General features: G+C 32.1%; 4 protein-coding genes across 11 annotated transcripts; 2 read left to right on the forward strand and 2 right to left on the reverse strand.

Moving 5' to 3' along the window:
- The first annotated feature begins 1,216 nt into the window (after positions 1 to 1,216).
- On the forward strand, positions 1,217 to 1,882 carry LOC111307760 (Ribosomal L18p/L5e family protein). The gene has a single exon (XM_022905939.2). It carries the CDS (start codon positions 1,291 to 1,293, stop codon positions 1,675 to 1,677), a length of 387 nt encoding a protein of 128 aa, XP_022761674.2. The 5' UTR covers positions 1,217 to 1,290; the 3' UTR covers positions 1,678 to 1,882.
- A 1,910-nt stretch (positions 1,883 to 3,792) lies between these two features.
- Positions 3,793 to 6,506, reverse strand: LOC149512487 (uncharacterized). Its single transcript, XM_089751668.1, has 2 exons — positions 6,372 to 6,506; positions 3,793 to 6,248 (listed from the first exon to the last, which is right to left on the reverse strand). Exon 2 carries the CDS (start codon positions 5,600 to 5,602, stop codon positions 5,195 to 5,197), a length of 408 nt encoding a protein of 135 aa, XP_089607794.1. The 5' UTR covers positions 5,603 to 6,248; positions 6,372 to 6,506; the 3' UTR covers positions 3,793 to 5,194.
- A 3,288-nt stretch (positions 6,507 to 9,794) lies between these two features.
- Positions 9,795 to 21,952, forward strand: LOC111307761 (protein SEMI-ROLLED LEAF 2-like). 8 transcript variants are annotated; one of them, XM_089751672.1, is made up of 22 exons: positions 9,795 to 9,850; positions 10,003 to 10,080; positions 10,249 to 10,413; positions 10,823 to 11,018; positions 12,103 to 12,218; positions 12,574 to 12,688; positions 12,950 to 13,078; positions 14,034 to 14,081; positions 14,514 to 14,668; positions 14,767 to 14,963; positions 15,059 to 15,351; positions 15,511 to 15,660; positions 15,744 to 16,109; positions 16,194 to 16,343; positions 17,103 to 17,178; positions 18,206 to 18,333; positions 18,410 to 18,610; positions 19,255 to 19,395; positions 19,471 to 19,602; positions 20,423 to 20,623; positions 21,460 to 21,619; positions 21,700 to 21,952. In XM_089751672.1, coding segments are annotated over exons 5-21 (2,640 nt in total). In that variant the 5' UTR covers positions 9,795 to 9,850; positions 10,003 to 10,080; positions 10,249 to 10,413; positions 10,823 to 11,018; positions 12,103 to 12,216; the 3' UTR covers positions 21,616 to 21,619; positions 21,700 to 21,952. The 8 variants fall into 8 exon arrangements, with proteins under 8 accessions (XP_089607798.1, XP_089607799.1, XP_089607800.1 ...); XM_089751673.1 differs by having other exon boundaries at positions 21,772 to 21,952; XM_089751674.1 differs by having other exon boundaries at positions 16,197 to 16,343.
- A 960-nt stretch (positions 21,953 to 22,912) lies between these two features.
- LOC111307028 (receptor-like protein EIX2) lies at positions 22,913 to 25,999 on the reverse strand. The gene has a single exon (XM_022905094.2). The coding sequence runs from the start codon at positions 25,888 to 25,890 to the stop codon at positions 23,002 to 23,004; it is 2,889 nt and encodes a 962-aa protein (XP_022760829.2). The 5' UTR covers positions 25,891 to 25,999; the 3' UTR covers positions 22,913 to 23,001.
- Between the last annotated feature and the right edge of the window lie 1,343 nt (positions 26,000 to 27,342).

Raw genomic sequence — 27,342 nt, forward strand, 5'->3', positions numbered from 1 at the left:
ATTTAAAAAATTAAAAAATTTTTATTATTAAGATGAAATGATAGTAAATAAATGCAAATTAAAATTTTATTTTTTAAATTGTAATTATTTTATGTTATAAATTTTATATTTTAAAAGTAATATTTATTATAACAAGTTTAAAAATATTTATTTTTTAAAATAATTTTATAATAATATAATCTTTTTATTTTTATTATAAATTTAAAAAATTAGTTTTATTTTTAATTAAAATGTTTTTTTACATAATTTATATTATAAAAATTAATTTACATATCAATAAATATATTTATTAATTAATAATTTAATTATATTTTATTATAAAATAAATAAATATTACAAATATTTTACAAATTATTATCTTTAAATAACATTAAAATCATTATTATATAAATATTACAATACACATAATTTTTTTATATTTTTAAAAGATAGTAAATAAATGTAAATTAAAATTTTATTTTTTAAATTGTAATTATTTTATATTATAAATTTTATATTTTAAAAGTCATATTTATTATAATAAGTTTAAAAATAATTTATTTTTTAAATAATTTTATAGTAATATAATCTTTTTATTTTTTTTCATAAATTTAATAAATTAGTTTTATTTTTTAATTGAAATATTTTTTACATAATTTATATTATAAAAATTAATTTACATATCAATAAATATATTTATTAATTTAATAATATAATTATATTTTATTGTAAAATAAATAAATATTACAAATATTTTATAAATTATTATTTTTAAATAATATTAAATTATATAACTATTGTACGCATAATTTTTTTATACTTTTACACAAAAATAATATTTATTTTAAATAATATTAAACACAAACACAAATCTTTAATTACTAATTTTTAATAATTGATAATCAAATAAAATAATTTTAAATTATGAGTATAAAATCATTTTAATAATAAAATTAATTCAATAATTACATTATCACAATCTTATAAAGAATACCAAACATCACCTTCCCATCACTAAAAATCTTGTAGACAAAAAAATGAGTTTAAAATTTAGATTATTAATTTTTAATTCTTGATATATTATAATAAATATTTTTTACATCTAAATATATTTTTAATTTTAAAAATTAGAAAAACATAATTAAAAAAAATCAAACAAAAAATTAGTATTATATATGTGACAAATTTTAAAAACAATTAAAGAGATTTTTTATTTTTTTATTTTTATAAATATGAAACGATATTTTTATTAACCCGACGATAAGTTTGGTTTTCCCCAATGAAGCGAAACGGAAATTCTGCTAGAAGCCGATGGCAGCAACTCAAAGTCAGCACGTGCTTCGCTTGGTCCTCTCATGCCGTAACATCGCGGCGCACGTGACACAGCCAGGGACCTCCTACATCGTCGCCATGGCCTCCTCCACCGAGCAAGAATTCCTCATCCAATACCGCTCCAAGCTCAGTCAATTCCCCCGCTCCCACCTTTACTGGGACGCCAAAGTGGCTTCCAGAGTCGGAGAGAAACTCGGCTTCCGCTTGAAGGAAATCGGCGTCAGCAACATCTCCATCGATGTTAATGAAGAGATCTCCATACCCATTCACCGACTCAGATTGGTTACGCCGCTCTTTGATTCGTTACGCCGCGTTGGTGTCGAGATTGATGGTGCCGAGAGGTTGGGCGAAATCAAGCCTAGCTAAGGTTAGGTTTTCATTTCGAAATAATTTTTGCCCCTGTTTTCTGTAATAAAAGATTTGTTTTTTTGGTGATTCTATTTGCAGAGATTAGGGTTCTGAATAAATTTAGTCTGATTCACAATTGATGAATTTTTCCTTTTCAGTTAACCAAAATGAAATTTGTTTCATTGAAATTAATAATATTACTTTATACATTGTTTTGGTGAAAGGGGTCATTGTTTGTAGTTTCTCAATCTCATTACTTGTATAACATAAACTTGGTAGCTTCTTTTGGAAAGTCTTAGTAGCAGCAATTTTTGAAACAAAATGAAGTATGATAAGGTTTTTTTTTTTTTTTTTTTTTCATTTGAGAAATGGGGAATTGAACTGAATATTTGGGTAAAACTTGCACAATTCATCCTTGTGCTTGTAGAATTCATCTTTGAGTAGAGATATATGCACTTACAACTGAGTTAAATGTTCGAGTTAAAGGTTGTTCGAGCAAGCTCATAGATATCTATGCACTTACTGTTGAGTTAAATGTTCAGGTTAAAGCTTGCTCGAGCAAGCTTGTAGATATATATGCACTTACTATTGAGTTAAATGTTCGGGTTAAAGCTTGCTTGAGAAAGCAAGTCTGAAGCTAATGACATGTAAAGTAGCAAATTGTTTATGAACATTGTAAATCAATGCTAATTCTAGTTTTCAGCTCATCTACAAATTAGAAAGGCTTTAAGTATTTATGTACAGACTTGTTTAGAGAGAGACAAAAACAAGGAAAAGGCAACAAACGCAAACCATTTGTATTTTGGTTATATAGCATAGACCATAGACACTCCCCCTTCAGGCTCCAGCTACAGCCTACAGAGCCTGTGCGAAAAGTGGACAATCTGTCAAAAATGGTCACCCAAGCTTCTACTAAATGCTTTAGGATGTAGTGTTGGAAACATAGAAGATTTTGCCATGGTAGTTTGGCTTGCTAATGCCTAATGGCTCACAATTTACCAATTATATCATCAATGCTAAAATGTGCTTATCATTGGTATAATTGGAATCCTCAAAGATATGAGAATCAGGTTTTCCATGTGGGTTACTGGAGTTGACAATTTTTTAGGAGAGTTAACTTCCCTTCTCTTTTGTACATAAACACAGTAAAGCTAACACAAGCACAAAACTTAGAGTTTCAGTGATTGTTTCTAGCTTGGAATTTTTTTGGGAGAGTTAAATCTTCCCTTCACTTTTGTACATAAACACAGTAAAGCTTACACAAGTTCAAAACTTGGATTTTCAGTGATTGTCTCTAACTTGAGTGTTTGTTTCTAGCTTTGAGTTTTTGATATCTGAGTATATTCTTTCATTACGTTTGGCAATAGATAGAATTTTTGCATTCACAGGGTATTAATTCATGGGAATTCTATAAGTTAGAAATCACAACTAGCTTGATAATCTTGCTTCTGTTGGAATAGAATCTGTCAACTCTTGTTTCAGTGGACTTTAGGACAATTCGAAACCATTATTAATTTGAAAAGAGTACAATCAGATTAAAAACTGATTTACAATGTACATAATCATTCAACAATGTGCGGTAAAAATTCTTCTTCCTCTCCATACCAGCTCAAAGAAAAACCAGAATGTTCAGTTGATGTAACCAAAAAGTTTTTCTTTTCCTTTCTTCATTCCCCTTAGGTGATGATTCCTTAACTAATCAGCACCTTTTAACCAGGGATATAGGGATTAAAAAATAGCCATCTACTAAAAAGAGTTCTGTTAATTTAATAATTTGATTGGAAAAATGAAATTAAGTTAGAATTGTAGGTCAAAAAGTTTGAACGAAGCTATAGTGGGTTTGGTTTGGTAGCCGAAGTTAGGCCAGGTTGAAGATGAATTTATTTAACTAAGAATAATAAAGAAAGTTGGAGGATTTCCACAATGTTGAAATTAATCAATAAAAGGCACCTTTAATGCTTTGATTTGGAGGTTACTATTTCTGATTTGAATCCAAAAGGGGATATGGAATCAGTGGACCTTGAAGAAATAATTTGACTTCATGTCTTTGATGATGTTGGATTTAATAAATTAAACTAGTTCAGTCAATCACAGGAACGAATTATATTGTTATCAGTGCAAAGAGGAAACCGAAAGTAAAGCTAAGATACGAATTTATGGATGATTTTTGGGATTTTCAAATCCCACATGATGACTAACCACCAACTATCAATGATCACATTTGAACTATAAAACTGAAAACCAGTCATGGCTTTTCCGTCAAGAAAACATGGGGAACCCCTCTGTTTGTCAATCTTAGCTCGTACTTGTTTCATTTCTTCGCAAGAATCTAAGCTTATACGGTAATGGCCTCTAGCAGTTGTTTCTTAGTGTTGGTTTTCTCTATTATTGTCATGCTTTGGAGCATTGAAATGAACCTGGCAGCTGCTTGCTATCTTCTTGACAAAACGTCTCCAGCTCCGTCTATGCTGTCTATGTCAACTCCACAATCATCAGTACTGCCCTCGCCTAGTTCAAAATCAAGTTAGACAGCACTTGCAGAGCGTCCTTTGGCCATATCTAATCCATACGCTTCTAGTTCCATTCCAAGTTCATCAGAATCAACTGCACCACCCTTGGCTTTAGAGAACCATCTCTGCCCAATTTCACGCCAAGCTTGGTGCAGCCTGTAATGGGGCCTACGGCTTCTTCTCAGCCATCTTTATCTAATACAGTCCCAAGCTCAACACAACCCACTCCTCAGCAATCTTCACCTATTTCAAGCCCTGCTGAACAGAGTCCACAATGGCTCCGATGGCCTCTCATCCATCCTTGTGTAAAACAAAGCCAAGCTTGATGTAACCGGCAATGTCAGCTTTAGCTAATTTCCAACCATCTTCGTCTATAAATAATCCATCTCTACCCGATTCAACAATAAGCATGGCACATCCTGCTATGTCACCTATGGCTTCTACTCATCCGTCTCCACCAGATAAAATACCAAGCTTGACAAAGCCTGACACTTCACCTTCAGCTACTATCCAACCATCGTTGCCTGCTAACAGTCTATTGTCGTCCAATTCAATGCCAAGCTTGGCACAGCCTGCTATGGCACCTAGGACTTCTGCTTCGCCAAATTAAGTGCTAAGCTTGACACTGCCTGCAACTACTACCCAACCATGGTTGCCTACTAACAATTTATCTTCATCCAGTTCAATACCAAGCTTGTCACAGCCGACTGTGGCACCCATGGCTTCTACTCCTCCGTCTGCATCAGATAAAGTGTCAAGTGTGACAGTGACTGCAACATCGCCTTTTGGTACCCACCCAACCATCTTTGCCTGCTAATAGTCCATCATAGTCCCACTCAGCATCGAGCTTGACACCTGGACTGGCACTTCACCTTCAGCTACTACCCAACCATCGTTGCCTAGTAACAGTCTATTGTCGTCCAATTCAATGCCAAGCTTGGCACAGCCTGCTATGGCACCTATGACTTCTGCTTCACCAAATAAAGGGCTAACCTTGGCACTGCCCGCAAAGTCGGGTTCAGTTACTATACCCAACCATCGTTGCCTGCTAAAAATTCATCGTCATCCAGTTCAATACCAAGGTTGTCACAACCTACCATGGCACCCATGGCTGTGTCAAGCTTGACACTGCCTGCTACTTCGCCTTTTGGTACCACCCAACCATCTTTACCTACTACTAGCCCATTATAATCCAACTCAACATCGAGCTTGACACATGGACTGGCATCTATGGCTTCCTCGCAGCCATCTTCACCTGATAAAGTGCCAAGCTTGACATTGCCCGCAAAATCACCTTCTGCTACCACCCAACCATCTTTACCTACTAATAGTCCATTGTTCTCCAACTCGACACCCAGCTTGACAGAACCTGGAATGGCACCAATGGCTTCCTCTGAACCACTCAAAGCCAAGCTTGGCACTACCTGTAACATCGCCTTCTATCATGTTACTATCTGAGCCGACTAATAGTTCATCATTGCCAAGCTTGACACAACCTGGAATATCACCTATGGCTTCCTCTCAACCATCATACCCAAGACCAAACTCGACCAAGCTTGGCACTACCCAATCATCTTTGCCTACTAACAGTCCATCATTATATATCCAACTCAACGTCAAACTTGATACAACCAGGAATAACACCTATAGCTTCCTCTCAACCACCTTTCTAATACCACCCCAACCATCTTTGCCTAACAATAATCCATCAATATCCAACTCAACCCCAATCTTGACACAACCTGCAATGTCACCTTCTGCTCTCCAAGCTTTGCCCCAATCCTCAATGCTACTTCAAGCCACCCATCTTTCCCTAATATTGCACCTACGGCTTCCATTCAACTAATTTTGCCAAACACGACTGCAACTCTGCAAGCTCAACACAGTCTGCAGCTGCACCTTCTCCTACATCCCATCCATCTTCATCTAATACAACATCAAGGTTAAAACATCCGCCATGGCCCCTCCAAGTACATCTCAACCATCTTTGCATGGAGCTTCCTCACCTCCTCTTTCTGGCATGAACCTCAGTAAGCCACAGAGCGGATCCAAATGGGGTAGTAGGGTGCTCATAATCACCTCCAAATATTAAAGAAAAAAGGAGAATTTGAAAAAAAAAAATACATCAAAAGTTTTTTTAATATTTTTTTATCGATAAAATTAATAAACCTTTAAATAATTATATATATATATATATATTACCTAAGAAAATTATGAATCCATCGCTGCCAAATCAACAATTGCAGCTACGACACTTCCCTCAATCCAACGAAAATCTCCTTTCCATTCATTTCATCAACATCTAGCGAAGCTAGGCCTTGAAAGTAACTAATTTTCAATTGCCTAGTTAGCATGCAAGATAAGCATTTAATATTACTGTCAGCAATAAAACTTTGGATCCTCTCATCAAGATAGTAAAAACATCAAATGATTAAGTAAACTCAAAAGATTTTGGAAAACGTTTAGCTATTTGTTTGCCTAAATACCCAAAAACAAAATAATTTTCTATGATTTGATCTGTTTTTTTAAAAAATTACATATATCAATAAAAAATTATAATCATAATCTGAAAATATATAATAAATTTATATTGTGGAAATATTTATCATTTTGTACCTAAGACAAATTCGACATGTTAATAAAACAAATAATAATTTATTTTGCATCTAAGACAAACTTTACATAATTTTAAATATTTGTACAATACACAATTATACATTCAATGTATAATTATAATTTTAAAATAAATAAAAATAAATATTCACATGAAACATATATTATATCAAAAACTAATGTATAGATTTAAAAAAAAAAATCGAATCATAGAAAATACTTTTCTTAATAATAGATTTAGTTTGTGAATGATTACCTAAATATATTAAAAATATAGCAAAATACATTTGAATTTTTGTTTCAATAATAAATATTTAGATCTCTCTATTTATTAAAAAATCTTAATTTAATTTTCTTTTTTAAATGTTACAAGTTTGTGTCATGGTCCAAATCAATCATAATGATCTTCAACTTTAGGAGACAAAAGGAAACCACAAGGAATCTTCCTATTTATCTATCAAGAAATAGTGGTAAGACCAAAGACAGTGAAGAGCTTGTGATCAAAGTTGCCTTCTTTTAAAAACTCTTTTGTATGAATTTTTTAGAGCTTTGATGCAAAATTTTTGCATTAGGACCAAAATAAAACACACTTTTATGTCTATATGTTCCCATAAATCAAATTAACTTTGTTTAGGAAATTACCCATCTTTTGCTGTTTCATAATATTTTTTTTAATCAAAATTAATGACATAAATATGAATTAGATAAATCTGCTTCAATCATTCTATAAAAAAAAAGTATTGAATAAAATTTAGAAACACTTTATCGTTAAAAAAAAAAGATTAGGTACTTTTGAATCAAATGTTTGAAATTATTTTTAATTTATATTTATTTGAAAAAATTATAAACTAATTAAACCTATAGGTTTCATATATAAATTTTTTTTTGGAAGTCCAAAATGAGTCAAGTGATCCAAGCCAAAACTAATAGAGTTGGTATAATTTTATTCAACTTAATCAAAACAATTTAACACTTTTAATTAATTATATTTTTAAAAAACCCCTTTAAATTTAAAGCAAAAAAAAGAGCAGGATAAGCTTTGCTTTATAGTTGTAGGCCATGGATATGCTTTTTTTTAGAGGAATCCAAGTGCTTGTGGCAATCATTTTATCAAATAAAAAAAAAGTTAGAAATTTACAAAAAGAAGAGAAAAGATCAATGAAGCCCACACTTTTGCTTTCTTTAGTTTCTTTATTTCTTTTCTTCCTTTATATAAAGCCAACCTGTTTTTTTTTCATCACACATTATTAGTCATACAATTACATTTTCTTGTATGGAATTGTGGGAAATGATCTTATTTATTTTTTAATTTGAATATACTCTTTCTTTTAATTTTAAATAAAATTTTTTATTGATGATTAGATTAAAAAATACATAAGTATAAAAAAATTTATGATCTAAATAATTCTTTTTTATGTATTTAATCATAATTCATTTTGTCAACAATTTTATGGATTATTGATAGAATATTAAATTTTTAATTTCATAATTATAGTTTAAATATTAATAATTTCAAGTAAAAAAATTTAATTAAAAAGTTTTTACATTAAAATTGTGAAAAACAATGGAATATGGAGCTAAAAACCTTGTATCTAATCACATAGTTTCCAATTAAATTGACTTGGAATTAAGTTTGCTTGCTATTATAGGACATTGATACATGCAAATTAATATAGAAATATAATTTAATGGGACATGCAAATAACTTTTTAACTCTACATGAAAGATTAAAAAGTTTACTATTATGACAATAATCCAATATAGCCATGATTTGCTTTATTCAACAAGGAAATTGAAATGGCTTGGGGGGGGACCATTGATTGGCAAAAATTTGATTATGTTTTTGATCAAAACTTTACCAAAACTTTACTTAAGATTAGTATTTTATAAAAGTGGGTTAGATTGATACCATATCTTTGAAAAAAATTGGAAGTGCTAATTTCATAAAAAAGGGCTAATCAAGTTAAAATTTATTGTAGTGGGTCCCATTAATTTTATTGCTTCTTAATCATTGTTACAGTGTTTTGATATGTGTGCATGTGTAGACAAAAACATGATGATTGTATTATGTTGGAGAGAGAAAAAGAACTTTAGTTTTTTGAATATTCCATGGAGAAAAAAGTGAATATCTATACATACCCATGAGATGAATCAAAATAAAAAACAGTGGGACATCAGATATTCATATAAGATAAGAGTCGAAAATAAATATAAATTCAAAATTTAATTTAATTAAATTATATAATTTTTTTATAAAATATTATTTAAAAATTTAAAATTTTTTATTTTATTGTGGCTTTATAATTTATTTTATAAGTAAAAGATAGCAATAAAAATAAACAATAAGATGATACATATATATAACAAATTGACTTAGATTTTATTAAATTGTTTTGTTATCATCCAAATTTAAATTTTAAAATATTTATTTTTATCGATTGAGTTTTTGTTATATCAAAATTTCTTAAATGTCAAGTGTCAATATTCATTTTTGATTAATCGAATGTTTAATTTAAAAAAAATAAATAAAAATTAATTAATTAAAAATAAATTTTTAAGAATTTAATTAAATAAAAATAAATATTTTGATTCAATTAATTACAATAAACTAATAGAAGTTTAGATATTTATTTAATTTTTATTTAAATTTTTTTAATACTTGAGCCATTTATTTATGAATATAAGTTTTTAAAATTTTTAAGGGCAATTTGATAATAAGAAAAAAATAATAAAAAAGAAAAATGTAAAAGTAACAATTAACACCCCTTAATTATCGGAACCGTTGGGGGTTTTGTCATCATATGGCTGACGGGATATGGTTCAGAAAGAGATGCTAGAATCAAACCTTCGAAAACACGGCACTAAACAAATGAGAGCATTACACGTGGGCCACCCTTCCTTACCAAAATCTAACCGTTCCGTAACTTTATCTTCATTGTTTTATAATTTATCGCAGTGCTAAAAAAAGAATAATTTAAGAATTATCTACAATAAAATTAATAAAAAAAACACAGTTTGGGGGAGACCAGAGAAGCCTTTTCTCTTCCCCCAACTGGCAGTTTATCAAGGTAAAAAGATTTTGATTTAAAAAAAAAATTGCAATCCAAAATTTAATTTGATGATTAATTTTTATATATAAAGTCGAATGAATTAGACTTTTGTATTTTCTGGAACTATATTTGTTGAACCGTTTTTCTCTTAATTAATTTTCATCTTTCAGGGCTAATTCAGATTTCAGATCTGATGAACTATTTTTATTGGTAGATTAAGAGTTTCGAGCAATTGGATTGGTTTTGAGGTATAAAAAAGTTTGATGAACCTCAAATTCTGCTAATTCTACCTTGAATATAATGTTTTCTTTATGTTGTTTTGAGTCTAACCGTTATGGCAAATTTTGTTCATGTTTTTCAATTTTTGATATAGTATTTTTAATTGATTTTTTTGGTGTTAAATTTTGGATTTTCAGATAAGTGTTTGTTTGGATTGAAAAGAAAAAATGGGGGTAATGTCAAGACGGGTTGTCCCCGTCTGCGGTAACCTCTGTTTCTTCTGTCCTTCGATGCGTGCAAGGTCAAGACAGCCTGTTAAAAGATACAAGAAGTTACTAGCTGACATTTTCCCCCGTAATCAGGTATTGTATCAAATAATATTCTGTGACTTTTCCCTTGAATTTTGGGAATTTTTGACTAGTAATTTTGTTAAATGTTTGGATCTTTGAATAAAAATTGCATTTGGATATTAGTCTTTCTTGTTCATTGTTTTGTACTGATTGATTGATGATCAATGGTATTGAGTTCGGTTAAGTGTAGTATGATTATGATATTGTCCATTTGTATCAAGTGATGATATTGTTTATATGTCTGTAAGATCTGTCACAACTGCTGCTGTTATTTTGGTTTTGGCTGCTTAAATTTCTAATATTTATGGATTAATATACTGTTGAATGAAACCAAAATAGAGGAAGAAGAGGCCATATTGCTATTAGTTTCTGCTGATGTTTGGGAAGTAAGGCATTTATGTTCTGCTTGCATGGTCTTTAGGCAGTTTGAAGGCTGCTGTACACCCTCGTCTCAGACCCTGGGCAGAGAAAGGAAAAAGAAAGTAAGTGAAGAAATTAAGGTGTTCGAAATGCTTACCATTTTTTCCAATTTTATTTGACAGGATGCTGAACCGAATGATAGGAAAATTGGGAAGCTTTGTGAATATGCCTCGAGGAACCCGTTACGAATACCAAAGGTATGGCTTTTCTTTTGGTTCATTTATTCTTGGTGGAGTTTGATTCTAATATGGAATTTCTAAAATTTTAATTTTTTCTGTTGTCAATGTTGGTTGCCACAATTTTTGTTTGCAAGTGCTTATCTCTGTTAATTTAAATGAAACTATGAAACTTGTAAGTGAGAACGTGGGTAACTTTATCTTGGTTTCTATTTTAATAAAGTTAGCTATGCTTGATATCTTCTAGTAGTTTAGGATTTAAATCTTGCTTTTAAAATGATTATTTTATATTAGTTAAAGTCAAAGTGGTTTGCAAATTTTTTTTTTTTTTTTTGAAATGTAGGTAAATTTTGTCAAGAAATGTTCAAAACTGACTGAAAATTTTGAATTGGTATTAATCTTGTCACAATTCAAATTAATAGAAGTATCCATGAGGTGTTTGAAATTTACTAGGGCTGCAAATGAACCGAACATGAACGAACAAGCGTATATTTGTGTTATTTTTAAAAGTTTTCGTGTTCAGTTCCTGTTCATAAGAGAATTGCTTTTTTCATTCATGTTCGTTCGTTTAAATAATAGGTTGTTCGTGTTCGTTCAATTAAGTTAAACAAGCTTGTTCATAAATACTAAACGAACATGTTCACGAAGATATATAAATGAACCCATTCATGAACAATAAACAAACCATAACCAAACAAATTTAAACAAACGAACCCAAACAAACATAAACGAACATTAAAATAGGATTAGGGTAGAGGATAAAAATATAATTTTATTAGTATTATTATAAACGAACAATAAACAAACAATAAATGAACGATAAACGAGCCGTAAACGAGCTTGTTCATGAACATAAATGAATGAATAGATAGCTCTTCGTGTTCGGTTTGTTTAATAAACAAACATACAAATGGTGTTCTAGATCGTTTGTTAAGCTTAGTAAACGAATATAAACGAACAGAAACCGAACTTGTTCACGAACGGTTCGTCGAAAATTCTGTTCGCTTACACCCCTAAAATTTACTATATCCTGTAATACATATAACTTCACTGAATTGCCTGTTGATTTATTTTTTTCTCATCTTTAAATAATTTGTCTGCACAGATTACAAGTAACCTAGAGCAAAGATGTTTCAAGGATATACGGAATGAGAACGTTGCATGTGTGAAAGTTGTATTGTGCATTTATAGGAAACTGCTATCGTCATGTAAGGAGCAAATGTAAGTTTGACGTGTTGCAATTCTAACATTTAATTGATCTCTCTCTCTTTTTGTCAGTGTCTCTTTCATATCCTAACCATGTTTTTGCATTAAAAATAAACTGGGTTTATGGTGCGGGACAAGGTCATGCTTATTGAAGGATTAAATTATTTAGAAAATTATTCTAGTAATTTTTATCTATTTTCATTGGTTCAATTTTAAGTTTTTGAATTTAGGGAATTGATAGAGCATTTAGGGTTTATATAGTTTCATATTTATGTTAGTTTAGGAGGTAGCCTTTAAGTGTAAAATGTAAATGTGATTTAAGTATATATTTTTTATATGTGACACTTAAAGGAGCTCTTTATTCTTGCAGGCCACTCTTTGCTAGTAGTTTATTAGGGATCATTCGGACTCTTTTGGAACAAACCCGACAGGATGAATTGCGAATTATGGGTTGCATTGCTCTTGTAGAGTTCATAAATAGTCAGGTGTGTAGTAGTATGTATATGCCAGTAGTACCCATATTTTTTGAACTTTATGCTATCCATAAATGGGATTTTATGTTTTTGAAGTAGACAACTTCTGTTGAAGGAGCTCTTCACAGATCTGATGACTGGACTGAGACCTGTGGAATGATTATATAGCAGTTCACTTGTAGGCTTTAGATTGCAAACAGAATATAGATGGCATGCCTTACATATTAGCTGTAACTAATGAAGTTTTTCTAATTGTATGGGATTTGAAACTAGATGGATGGTACACACATGTTCCACCTAGAGGGCCTTATTCCTAAACTTTGTCAACTGGCTCAAGAAGATGGAGATGATGACAGAGCTTTGCGTTTACGTTCAGCAGGGTTGCAAGTGCTGGCTTCCATGGTAGTATTCTCACTTTAATCTTGACTTTTTTCACCTAAGAAATGCTTTTGCCCAGTATAATACATGCACTTACATCAGCTCAAGTTAATATTTCTAAGTAGCCATAACTTTTCTTCCTTAGGACACATACATGCATATGAAAATTGTCACTTGTTTTCCTTTTTACCTATTATTCTTGTATCTAATAGTTGTTGGAGTTGCATGCATGTCTTTCCAGTCTTCTCCTTCTTTGCAAGTTTCCTACTCTGCTGATTTAGACTTGTTTCCAGTGAATTTGCTGGTTTAGTTGCTGGCAATGACTATTGTCTACCAGTTTATAAAAGTATGGGCCTATTAAGATTATGATACAGCTGGTTGATTTAGTATTTTCAAGTAGCTTCTGCTTCTAAATCCTCTGTTAGAAGACATCCTTTAAATTGAGGGGCTGACTTTGTGAAATATATTTTAATAGGCAGTGGCTTTGATTTTTATAGGTGTGTGTTTTATAACACTAGATTGAGGTTGAACTTAGATTAGTTAACAGTTCTAATGATTGAATTTTTAGATTGATCTTTCTAGATTTGAAAGAAATCACTTGTATAATATTGTGGACTGAAGGAGCATATTGGGGTTTTAGGACTAAATTGATGCAGCAAGTCTAAAATTCATTACTAAAGGGTGATCGGGCATGTTTGAGTTGAACTTTCAGCTTTTATTAACCTGTGACTAGCCTTATGTTCTAATATGTTGAGCTGACTTACAAGTCTTTACAAGTCAGATATATAAGTGAGTAACTCCTGAATTTTTTCTCGTTGAGTTTTTCTTTTTAAAGTAATTTTATTCAGATTTTATGTTCATTTATATTGTTTCATTTTCTGTACTTTTCTCATTTAGTATTCCTTTACTCGTATTTGTTTTCTTTCACTCCCATTTTTGGTCATTTACTACTTTCTCCTTTCTCATTTCTTGTTCATAGGTCTGCTTCATGGGTGAGCACTCTCATATATCAATGGACTTTGATAGTGTAAGTTATCATTTCTTATGGTGGCTTTTCCTATCAATGCACTTTTATATTCAGTTTGATGAATTCCTGACCTGATGCAATTTAACGCGCAGTCTATTTTAGTCCTAGCTGTAGCTTCATTAAAAATATTGAAGTAATTAAGAGTCTTCTTTGGCCTAGCTGGAGTTTCATTAAAAAGATTGAAGTAGAGTTTTGAAATGGTTATAAATATATAAATAACTAAGTATATTTATGTCCATCCAAAATTTGGATTAATCTCTCTATTGGTTTCTCTTAGTTCAGCTTCTCTTAGAAGCTCAATTTTGAAGTTTCATCTTTTAGCTTCTTGAATCTCCTTTGAAATATTGGAAAGGAAATCGTACACTAGTCAAACAGATGTGCAGTAGGTGCTGGCTTTTTTGTTCATCTTAAATTCTTTTCTATCTTGTATAGATCATATCAGTGACCTTGGAGAACTACACCGATATCCAAATGACCCCTGTCAGTGGCAGTAAAGTAAATGAAAATGGTATCTCCTTCCCAGATATCATTGAGAAGGATTCATCTGTACCAAATCTTGTGATTAACTCTGCCTTTGATCCAACCATGTAAGGCTTTATTTCAGTATATCTCTTGCTGCATTCAATTCAGTAGGATATGTTTCATGCTCAAATATCATCCTTTGCTTCATTTGGCTTTATAACAGGGATACTTCCAAGAGTCCCTCTTACTGGTCGAGAGTTATCTTACGTAATATTGCCAGATTGGCAAAAGAAGCAACAACTATCCGGCGTGTTCTTGAACCTCTTTTTCATAATTTTGATGCTGAAAATCACTGGTCCCGAGAGAAGGGAGTCGCTTTGTCAGTTCTAATGTATTTGCAGTCGCTAATGGAAGAAACAGGTTACTTTGGGAGTTTTAGTATGGATCCTTCGTAAATATGTACTTTTTCTGATAACTCGTTTGTAGATATAATGGTATTTATTTTTTAATGCCAGGAGAGGAGTCCCACCTTTTATTGGCTATCTTGGTGAAGCACATGGAGCATAAGAATGTAGCTAAGCAACCTCATATACAAGTTAACATTATCGATGTCATTACTCAACTTGCACAAAATGCAAAGCCTCAGCCGTCAGTAGCAATCATCGGTACTATAACTGACTTGATGAAGTATCTACGAAAATGCCTTCAAAATTCAACTGAAATATCAAGTTCTGGGGGTGATATTGATAAATATAACACTGATCTTCAGTTGGGATTAGAAAAGTGTATCTCACAGCTATCAAATAAGGTTGGGAATATGTTCTTGACCCATCCAAGTTTTACTTGAATCTGATTATTTTAAGATACTTGCAGAAACTACATTTGATACTTACGGAAACTACTTTTTCTTGTTATTCAAATGTTTTTTCCATTTAGTTGAAACTTATTTTCTTTATGTATTTAACAGGTTGGGGATGTGGGACCAATTCTTGATATGATGGCTGTTGTACTAGAGAATATTTCGACCAACAGTATTGTTGCCCGAACAACTGTCTATGCTGTTTATCTAACTGCAGACATTATCTCATCTATCCCAAACATATCATATCACAAGAAGGCAAGTGTTCTTGTGTAATATACTGTTATATTTGTTCCTATCTTTTATGTGCATATATGTTCTGACATTATAATCTGTTCCAGGCCTTCCCTGAAGCTCTATTTCACCAGTTGCTCCTCGCAATGGCCCACCCAGACCATGAAACTCGAGTTGGAGCACATAACATTTTCTCCACTGTGCTTATGCCGTCCTTGCTTTCACCTACGTCAGATCAAAATAAAAACACTTCTGAAGATGTTTGTTCTGACTTATCAGTTAGTGCATCCAAGAAGGTAAGGAGTCACAGCTTTGCTTTTCAGGATGAAGGTAAAGACCAAGCAGAACTCGTTGATGGAAGACTAAAAGAAAATGTAAATCAAGCATCAGATATGGCTGTTAAAAAATCAATAATGTGTCAGTCCCATGGACACTCATATAGCTTCAAGCATGGTCTGGGTGATGGAAAAATGGTGTGAAACTGCTTTCTCTCTGTTGCTTAGTGTTGTTATCAATACTGATACTATTTAGTGTTCTTACATATTTGAAATTTTCAGCAGCTCACTTCCCTTCGATTAAGTAGCCATCAAGTGAGTCTTCTGCTTTCATCCATATGGGTCCAAGCAAATTCTGCTGAAAATACCCCTGCAAATTTTGACGCTATGGCCCATTCCTATAGCATTGCAGTATTGTTTACCCGATCCAAGGTTAGTCATAATTTTATACTGCCTTTGTTCCAAAATATTAATCTCCTTTATCAATTCACAAGGTTCAAGAAATATAGTTGGTTTTATGATATCAACTTACTCTTGATGATTGATTTTATTTTGTTTTTGGTGATGATGTATGATATAGTAATGGCTAGAATAGTGAAATCAACAAATGATTGTTAGTTTTGGTAATGAACAAACATTTTGGAACAACCCAAAATAGAAGAATGAACAAATTATTTATTTATTGTTTCACAGAGAGAGTATCTGCTGCTGCTGATTGTGCTTAATTTGATATTGTAAATGCCTTTTCAATTATTATAGAAGTTCTTTGTTCTCAGCTTGGATGCTTTACGTGAAAGTAGAAAAGCAAAAAGGAAAAAACTGACTCTCCCTTCATCGTCTCTTTCTAGTTTTCAGCACCATCTACCATTATCTAGGAAACTCACAGTGAGATAGCAATGGTTAACCTTTTTGTTTCAAGCACCCAAGTTAGGTTTATCATGTGATATTCAAGTTGTTTCTGCTGTGAGGTGTGGCTTGGGCCAAGAATTGGGTTGTGATAGAATTTGGATATTACCTTGAGTTTCTAAGAGGCATGTCCCAGATCTTCTGCTAAAGAAGATCCCCTTCTTTATCTTTTACATTTTGTGTAGGGAAATTTGTGACATATCTTTAACGCCAGTAGAGTTTCTCTTTGTCCATTTTGGTAGCTATTCCTGAACATGGACTTTTGATAAATTTTGCTGATGACAGACCTCCAGTCACATGGCCCTAGTTCGGAGTTTTCAGCTGGCATTCTCCCTTAGGAGTATCTCTCTGGATCAAGAAGGTATGTTACATCTATTATTACTGGTATTTATATATATATATATATATATATATTTATAGAGTGAAAGAGCACAGTGTTATACATATACATGCAGTTGGATTATGCTTTCTGTCCATTTTATCAATTGGAAGCCTCACACACTGGATTATTCCATAAACTTCCGTGATCTTGTTTATCCTTGTTGATTTTGTCTTAGATATGCTACTTTAATTTTGCTAACAGCCATCTCAAGCAGCAAATGGAAAGGAAACTTTGCTCAGAAAAGTTTATTCTTTTTCTTGTCCTAGATATTTACTAAGTAATTTATATTAATGGTATATGGTGCTATCTTTGTCCAGCTGTCCTATCTATTGGAAACCTTGTAGTACACGTATTCATGCACGGAGGCATTTGTATACTCATGCAAAGGAATATTCCTTATACACCCCTGATCCTATATATCCTATTTGATTTTGTCTCACCAATGCTCTCTTAATGTTTCTCAGAATCAACATAAAAGGAAAAACAAAATAAAAGCTCATGCTTATCAAATATGACTCTTTTCTTGCCCTCCTATTTTATTGAGGAAATCATATCTATACTAATATTTAATGCCACTGACTCAGATGGTATCATAACACCAACTTGGTCTCCTCTTAAAAATATTTAATCTTAGTTGATCTTTTAGAGTTTTACTGAATTCAAAATTTATTTTCCTATTTTTTTTAATCCCTTTTTTTCATCAAACGACATACCACGTTGTATAACATTTAAATAACTTTACTACCTTTATTTTCCCTGATAATTTTTTTAATACTTACTTTAAATAATTAAAATTATTGCTGTGTATTTTTATCCATATGCCTAGTGGATGAACAAAGGGCTAGTTGATTGTTTATGTAAGCTCATGCACATAGTAGTTTTAGCATCAAAGGATGGTTTACACTGAATAGCCTTAGGAAGTAGAATTTGTTGCTCAAATTCTGTAGAATTTGTTAAATTTGGTGAAAACTTCTCCTGACATTAGTGTCTTGCATGCATGTTGAAGGAGGTTTGCAACCATCTCGCAGAAGGTCTCTCTTTACCTTGGCATCCTACATGCTTATTTTCTCATCAAGGGCAGGCAATCTTCCAGAGTTAATTCCTCTTGTTAAAGCATCTCTAACAGATAAAACAGTCAGTTTCTTATCCTTAATCTATAGGAGGTCATTTATATTTTTTATGGTACTTGAGTTTTTCATCCTTTGCACAGGTTGATCCTTATCTCAAATTAGTTGAAGATATCGGACTTCAGGCTGTTTGCATGAAATCTGATGTGGACAGCATAGCATATGGATCAAAGGAAGATGATGTTGCTGCATTAGAATCCCTCTTGGCAATAGAGCTAGATGATCTTCATTTGAAGGAGACTGTCATATCCCATTTCATGACTAAATTTGAGAAATTGTCGGAGGTGATATATCAGTTTCTTGATTATTAGTGCCTGCTTCTCTGGCTTTGTTGACAATAATAAGTATTTATTATTGGAGGTTGAGTGAGGAGGTGGTTCCTTTGGTTTTGAGTGCATTATCAGTTAGATTGATGTAGAATTTTTTGTTCTTGAAGTAATGAAGTGTTGAACAAAGGTGCTTTAGACCAGGTGGTTAAGGATTCTTTGTTTAATAGATATGTTATGTGAAAGATTTGGGCTCCAAGTAGCTACTGTTGTTAACTAATAGGACCAAATATCCTAATACAGAGTGGAGTTAGGAGTAATGTTACTTTGAGTGGTGGCAGCTACTGCCTTTGTTGAAATATAAGAAGAAAGGGTCTGAAGACAAGAAAAGAACTGGATAAAATGAGTGAATCTAGTCCTAACTTGCAAATTTCTTGTCATAAGTGAATTATTGTCCCTCCCTCCCTGGTTCAGGTGTGTGGCTTATAAAGAGTAATAATGACATTATAATGAGATTATCAATGCTCTTGGATAGCTATGGTAACGATTAGTTGTCACATGTCATTTAGTTGTTCCACATTTTTCATGTAAAACGAATTACAGCATTTATGGGAGCTTGTTCACAAACAAGCTTCTTATCATCCCTTTTTTGCTTCTTCCAGGATGAATTATCAAGTATAAAGAAACAACTTCTTGAGGGCTTTTCACCAGATGACGTATATCCATTAGGTGCTCCATTGTTTATGGAGACACCAAGACCATGTTCTCCTCTTGCACTGATGGAGTTTCAAGCATTTGAAGAGGTACATCTTGTTCGTATTACATTAACTCCTATAACACTGTGATATTGTGTGGTTGACTTAATGATTTTCTTTCAGATTATGCCTCTGGCTGCAATAACAGATGAAGAAGAAGCCTTCCCTGAAGCCAATGGAAGTCAGTCAGATCGCAAAACATCATTATCCATCAGTACACTAGATGTCTTAAGTGTCAATGAGCTATTGGATTCAGTAAGCTGAGCAGTTCTATTTATTAGTATTTTTATTGATTTTTCTATTTTTATTATAATTTTTCTATGAATTTGGAAACATTATAAATTACAGAAGGACGGTATGTCTTTATTCAACTCCATTGGTCATCATTTGGATTTTGGTGCTGCTTATGCTTTTGACCCTTCATCTTGGTTTTAGTGGCGCTGAATAAATCATTTTGGACATTTTGGAAGGGTAAAATAAACTAGGTTTGGGAGTCACATTTTGAGTACGTTACTTTATGATTGTACCTTATTTTGAGTTCCTCTAAAAAGGTGTGGTGTTAGCATAGATATATAAGTTTGAAAAGAGTCAGCTCTTGAAGCATTATATTAAGAGTATGTGATCTTTCATTCTTTTGGGTAGGGAAGAAAGCCTACTAAATTAATCCATGAAGGGTTCTTGTTTTAGGTGTCCTATTCCTAGTTACATAATTGTACTTGGAAGGAAACAGAAAAGAAGAAAACAGTGTGGGGGGACTGATTCTTGTGGATGTATCCTTAAGTGTATGCGTGCTGTTTTGGCAAATTTATATACTGCTCGGATCTTCATTCAAAAACCAAACATTGTCATTACTAGGTGGTTGCTATGATTTGATTAGATTTAGATTGAACGCTTGGAGATGGAAGAGAGAAAAGCCCTTTAATGAACTTTTTTGAAGAACTATTTAATCCATTTCTGGCTGTTGGTTCCAGAGATCTAGTTTTCACATTCTTTATACTTTAACCCCCTCTATGTCTCCAGAGTTTTATCTAGCTTTCATTTTTTCACAAACTATAACGGTTGGTTACACCAACAGGTTCTGGAAACAGCCCGGCAAGTTGCAAGCTTTTCAGTTTCCCCTACGCCCATTCCTTATGACGAAATGAAAAGTCAGTGTGAAGCTCTTGTAATGGGTAAACATCAGAAGATGTCAGTGCTTCATAGCTTCAAGCATCAACAGGAAACCAAGGCAACCTTCGAGCAAACTGAAAAGGAAGTCCTCTATTTACCAAGTGTGGTGAGTTGGTTTATACATACATGACGAACATCTGTATGAATGTCTTAATTTCTTGAATGGAATCTTTAATTATTGTTTAATCCTTTCCACTTTCTTCCCTAAGCAAAAGCATAACCTTTAATGAATCACCTTTCAGTACCATTGATAGTGTTACACATAAAAAATAATAGTAGTATAATCTATGATAGTTAATAGTACTAATTAAAAGAAAGTGGAAGACAATAACAAAGAATAAATTTTTTCTACTGTTTTCCAATTTATAGCAGGTTTTATTAAAGGTTGAATTCCAGAAATCTTTTTCAATTTCCAAATAAAAAGGATTTCTTAGTAGTTTTAAAACAGCAATATCTTTTCTGTTGTTATGATGCTTGCATAACATGTGGTTCCTTTAGCACAAAGTTGGCTTTGGATATATGGTTTATGGAAGTTACACACAAATTGAGGAATCTGGTATGTATCTTGATAAATATTGCAACTAAAGTCTTTCAAATTTGAGGAATCCACTATGCATCTTGATTGAAATGGCAACTAAAGTCCTTCAGAATTTGGTAACCTGTCTGGTAATTTGATATTTATCCAAAATAGGAGGAAGAGAGGCTTTACATGGTTTGAATACATTTTACATCCTTGATTTTGAATTGGGTTTGTCTATTAGAATCCATATGCTTGTAAAAGACATTTTTAAGTAGTGCTTTTCTAGTGTAGTTCAAGATAAGAGAATGTTCATGACATTTATGTTACAAAATTGGCCTGCACTACTGGATGATTTTAATCAATTAAATGATATTATGAAACTGATAATTGTAGTTTTGGTGGATTATCATTTTCTATTTCAGAAAATGGAGTTTTCGGAAGATCTGAAGTTGATTAGCAAGGAGCAAGTTCATGTAAGGGGACAGCTTGCCCTCTGTTCACAAGAATATGGGCAGCGTTCCTTCCGATTGCCACCATCAAGCCCTTACGACAAATTCTTGAAAGCAGCTGGATGCTAAAGAGGTTGGATATGTTTTATATATATGTATATGTAACAATCTATAGCTTACTTATCTTCCTTTTCTTTATCTTTTCCTTTCCAGACTATTGTGAATTCTATTCATTTTTTTGTTGCCATGGAAGCTCATTCTATGCATTTCTACCCATCTCACCAGAATGAAAGAACTGATTAAGGAAGAGGTAGAATGGACATGATACAGTATTGTTTGAACAAAGTTATTTGTTTCTTTTGTAATGTTTATAGCACTCCAGCATCTTGTACAAGAGAGCATTGTAGGACTCTGATAATTCTTTGTATGATATTTCTATGATAATGTAATTTTTTATCCTTTGCAATTTTTGGTTTATTCTTCCTTTTGTGTAAATCTCAAACATGTCAACAGTTGACCAAACAAGAAAGCTGTTCACCTTTTCAGTATGTGCCATAATTATCTTTTCTCCTTTAAATCTTATGTATACTGCAATCTAATTTTTTTTTTATAAATGAAGCCGGGATAAGAAAAGAGATGGTAAGTGTTAAGATTTAAATTTTATGATTTATTATTAGATATTTTTTTTGGAAGGTGATTGCATAAAAAAATTGACCATAAGTCATGATACAATCTAATTCTGTTTTACTCATAGTTTATAGGTTGAAGAAATACGGTAATTTTTTTTATACATTGGGAAAATGGCATTCAAATTCTGCTCTTTATTGCTACTTATAATCCTAGGCTGCTACAAAGTACAACCACATAAAACGGATTAAGCCAAAATTTTAAGGTCAAAACCTTGAGTTATTCCTTCCAAAATGTGTATCCAATCGTCCAAAGGGAACAAAATACAGAAAAACTTGAAAATAATTGTTTTGATCTCTTTGAATATCTACGGAAACTTTGCAGAACAAGGGACATACTTTTAGCAAGGCCACTTAAATAAGAGTTTAGAAGACCACAAAAAAAAAAAAAAAAATCTATTTTCTTAACTCTAATTGAAAGTAGCTTACAAGTGAGGGTTAAAGAGGCATTTGTTCTCTTGTAGACAATAATTACATATTAATTTCCTTAAATATTATATGTAATAAGAAATGAATTAAATATTTAAATTTAACATCTATATAATTTTGATTGCAAATTCTTTTTGATTTGTCATGTGAATTTTTGTTTTGATTTTTTTTTTTAAAGTTTAAACGTTGTATTTTGTTTAATATTAACTATTATCCCACTTTTACTGTATAATTCTAAATTTACAAACTCATAACTTATAATCCCTCTCTCTCTCTCTCTCTATATATATATATATATATATATATATATATGTAAGTTGAGTGATAAACTGATAATAACGTGAACAATACATGTCTAATTATGAGAGAACATGAAAATATGTATGCATAAAACTAAGATTTAGTGACAAAAAGAGTTGCCTACTTTAAGCCACATTTGTTCCAAAAATCTGAAGTATATGAACCTCCATCGTCTGCTAATCACCAATGGTCCCAAAATACTCCAAAAGCCAGTAATAAATCCGAGAGCCATGCTTACATAGAACCAGTTTACTTCAAGTCCCCTTCCATTTCTTCTACCTCCATTGCTGATATTAGGTTCTATACCACTTTCACTGCAGTCCTCTAATGGAGATCCACAAAGATGGTTCCCAGCGTAACTTGAAGTATTGAAGCTCTGTAACTGAGTACTTGAAGGTATTTGGCCAGTCAAATTGTTACAGGAGACGTTCAAGTGGCTTAAAAATGTCATACCTGACATGCTTTGTGGAATCAAACCGGAGAGCTGGTTTACAGAGAGATCAAGAGATTCTAGTGATTTCATACCACCAATGTTTTCAGGGATCTTTCCAATTAAATGATTGTGGGACAAATTTAAGGATTGCAATCCTTGGAGGTTTGTCACTTCCTGTGGGATCTCTCCTGACAAATTGTTGCAAGAGATATCTACAATTCTGACCAAGTTGAGAGTGCTGCTGTATTCAAGTAATTGGCCTTTCATCACAACGGATGCAGATTCAGAAGTAGGTCCAGTAATATTACCATAATCTATATTGCTGTCCTTGGAACCATTCCCTCTGGCCATGGCACTGAAGTTGTTCACACATCTTGGTATACTCCCAAAGAGATTGTTATTAGCAAGGTCCAAAATTTGGAGAGAACCAAGAGCACATAAATGGTCTGGTATGTTACCTCGAAACTTGTTTGATCGAAGGCTTAGAATCATCAGATACGGAAGGCTATGGCCTAACCATCCTGGAATGTTGCCATCTAATTCATTCTCGCCAAGATTAATTGCCTCCAATCCTGTGCAATTTTTCAGAGACAAAGGGATTTCTCCATGAAGGTTGTTATTGTAAAGATTTAGCGATTGAAGGAAGCGCAAATTTCCCATGGAGCTTGGAATTCTACCAGTAAATCTGTTGTCATTTAGTCTTAGGACCATCAAAGATCGCCACTTGATCCAACAATCCGGTATTTCTCCAGATAGCAGATTGTTAGCAAGACTAAGAATACTTGTTCCCATGGTGTCATTCAACTGATAACACAAAAACTGGAAAAGGGATCCCGAGAAATAATTATTGGAAAGGTCTATCCTCGAATGGTAGGAATATATAGAGGTTCGAGGCAATGGACCACTAAAATGGTTGAAACTGAGGTCAAGAGCAACAATTCCATCAACCTTAGGTAGATACTCAATCTGCCCGTAGATTTGGTTGTTAGAGAGATTTAAAAATAAACTTTGAGTTGAAAATCTCCAAAACCAACGAGGAATCCTATCTGAAATTCTGGAGTTAGAGATGTCTAGAGATACTAGATGTTTTTGTGAACGAAGCCACGGGGGAAACGATGGCCCTATATGCCAAGATCGCAACTTTAAGTATTGAAGTTGAAAAGGAGGAACCCAGTTAGGATTGACTTTCAAAATCAATGAGTTGCCTGATCCACGAAAATCTATCAATTTTGTATGGTTAGCAAAGTGCATTTCGGAAACAACACCCTCTAACAAATTATTTCCAATGGAGACCCATTTCAAATTTGCAAGCTGTCCTAAAGAAGTTGGAAGAGAACCAGAGATTGAATTACCATACAAATAAAGTTCTGTTAAGTTTATAAAATGTCCAAGTCGATCGGTCAGTTGACCAAAAATTTGACAATTAGCCAAGTCCAATGACTCAAATCCATGAGAGGAACATCCTGACAGAATTTCTAAGATATGTGATATGTCCTGACTCAGTCTCATACCTGACAAAGAGATTGACCTCAAGTTGCAAAGGTTTCCCACTGTTCTGGGAAGCTCTCCTTCAAGTTCATTCTCTGACAGGTCAAGTTTATTCACAGAAGTCATGTTGCCAATGGCACTAGAAATGCCACCTTGCAATAGATTAGAACGAAGCTTGAGAACCTGGAGAGAGCTAAAACTATAGAGCCAGCCAGGTATTGAAGAAATGAAATAATTAGATGAAAGACCAAGATAGCTAAGAGAAGTCATGTTTCGGAGAACATCAGGGATGGGTCCATGAAAATCATTTAATCCAAGATTAAGTAAAACCAGGGAGTTAAGCTTGGACACCCAGACAAGATCCATTTGATTTGTAAAATAATTAAAGGAAAGGTCAAGGATGGCAAGAGATGACAAATTAACATCTGGAAATGGAGGGCCTGGAAGAAGTTGACAGCCTGACAACTTCAATTCCTCCAAAGAAGGGAGTACTGTGTTTATCTGTTGCAACCAATTGGAAGCTCTGCTGAGATTCACGAAACTCAAATCAAGATGTTTCAGTAAAGGAAGACCAGACAGCCATTGGAGATTCTCAACATATAATAACCCCATCGTAATAACTCGAGTATCACCTCCCAGATTGAGATATTCTAAATTTGACAGATTCCCAAGTTGGTAAGGTAGGAGTCCTTCAAATGCGTTGCTGCTTAAATCTAAGTACCTTAAGTACTTCAAATTGGACAAAGAAGGGTTTATCTTACCTTTCAGCTTTGACCGATAATAAGATTCAAAGTCAGTAGTATCATCCAAAGGAGGAAGCCCAAGGTAGAGATCAAGGACATGGCCAGTGCTATTGTCACAGACAACTCCATCCCAGCTACAGCAATCCTCATGATCGGGAGCCCAAGAACCAAGCCGTTTTGAAGAATCTATGAGGTCTCGTTTGAACATCAAAAGAGCTTGTTTTTCACTCTCAATACAAGGACTATTGGAGCTAGAGCTAATTTCATTGCTAAAGTTAATGTCAGCCATTGCTAGAATGATCAGAAGAACTATGACGGTAGCCATGGCTAAACAAAAATTATGGAGGTCAAGAAAATGTGGCTGTGGTGCTATTTATAGACTGTCATTTTTGGGAATGCTGATTGCCTACGCAAAGCTGCTGATACATATAATTAAGGAACCATTTTAAAAATTGGTTAAATTATTATTTATAGTAATATTTATATATATATTAAAAAATTAAAAATTGATTCATTCGAATTTCTCTAAAAAAAAATTGAATCAACCAACCTATTTCTAATAACTGAAAATAACTGAACTGACATAAAGTTAAAAAAATTCAGTTTAAAAATTGAAAAACTTTTACCATTTTTAACCATCAATTTTAAATAATAATTTTACAAAAATTTTCACCAAATAAAACTCACCTTTTAATTTGCTACTGAGTCATTTTTTTGGCCCAAGTCATTTTTCATTTTTAAAAATACAAATAATTTTTTATATACTTATATTAAATGTATAATAAATTTAAAAATCTAAAAAAATAATTAATTTAGTTGATTTAGTTATTAATTTTAAAAATTAAAATTCGGTCAAATTAACCTATTAAACTGATTTATTTAATCGATAATTACTAAAACCTTACTAAAATCGAACCGATTTGATTAAATTCAATTGATTTCTGTCATTCAAATTGATAAAAATGGACTTTGCTCACCCCTATTAAATATGATAATTATTAAAATCAGATTGATTTGATTAAATTCAATTAATTTCTGTTAATCAAATTGATAAAAATCAACCTTGCTCAACCTATTAAATATGGAAAAAACTTATATAAAGTTTCATAAGTAAAGTTTGTAATTATTAAAAATGAATAAATAAAAATTAAAATAAAAAATCAAAATAGATAAACTAAAAGATCTCATCATATAGATCAAACGTGTAAAATTTGAAAAAATTTAATAAATTTTGATATATTTGTTAAATAGACATTTTCAGTAAAAAAATGATAAAATTTATATCGTTAAATAAGTTTCAATTAAATTTGAATTATAAATAATATTTTTGATAATTTTTTTTACATATTATTGATATTTACATTAAACTTTATTAATTTATCAGTTCAAATTTTTTATCAAAGTTTTTATTTATTTATTTATTTTTAATAAAGAACTTCATGAACTCTACCTATATAACTTTATATAAATTTTATCCATTAAATATAGTGGTAATTAATTTTATAGAGTATTTTAAAGACATTTATTAGTAAATATCTATGGATTAAATTTGAAATAATGTTTATGAAGGAGAGAAGTTTAAATTCATCATTTTACTCTTTGGAGTATAAATATTAGGTTCTTACTAATTTTTACATATTACTTGCTTTCACCTTCATAATTTATATAATAAATTAAATTTAAATTTATTCTTCTTAAAAGAAATGTGGGCTTTTTAACTTTTTCTTTTCAAAAGTAAATTTTCAAATTTCATAATAACTTCTTAAATACATTAGCA

This window comes from Durio zibethinus, chromosome 22 (genome assembly GCF_047325235.1).
Source record: "Durio zibethinus cultivar Kanyao isolate XHJ-2024 chromosome 22, ASM4732523v1, whole genome shotgun sequence".
Classification (NCBI taxonomy): Eukaryota; Viridiplantae; Streptophyta; class Magnoliopsida; order Malvales; family Malvaceae; genus Durio; species Durio zibethinus.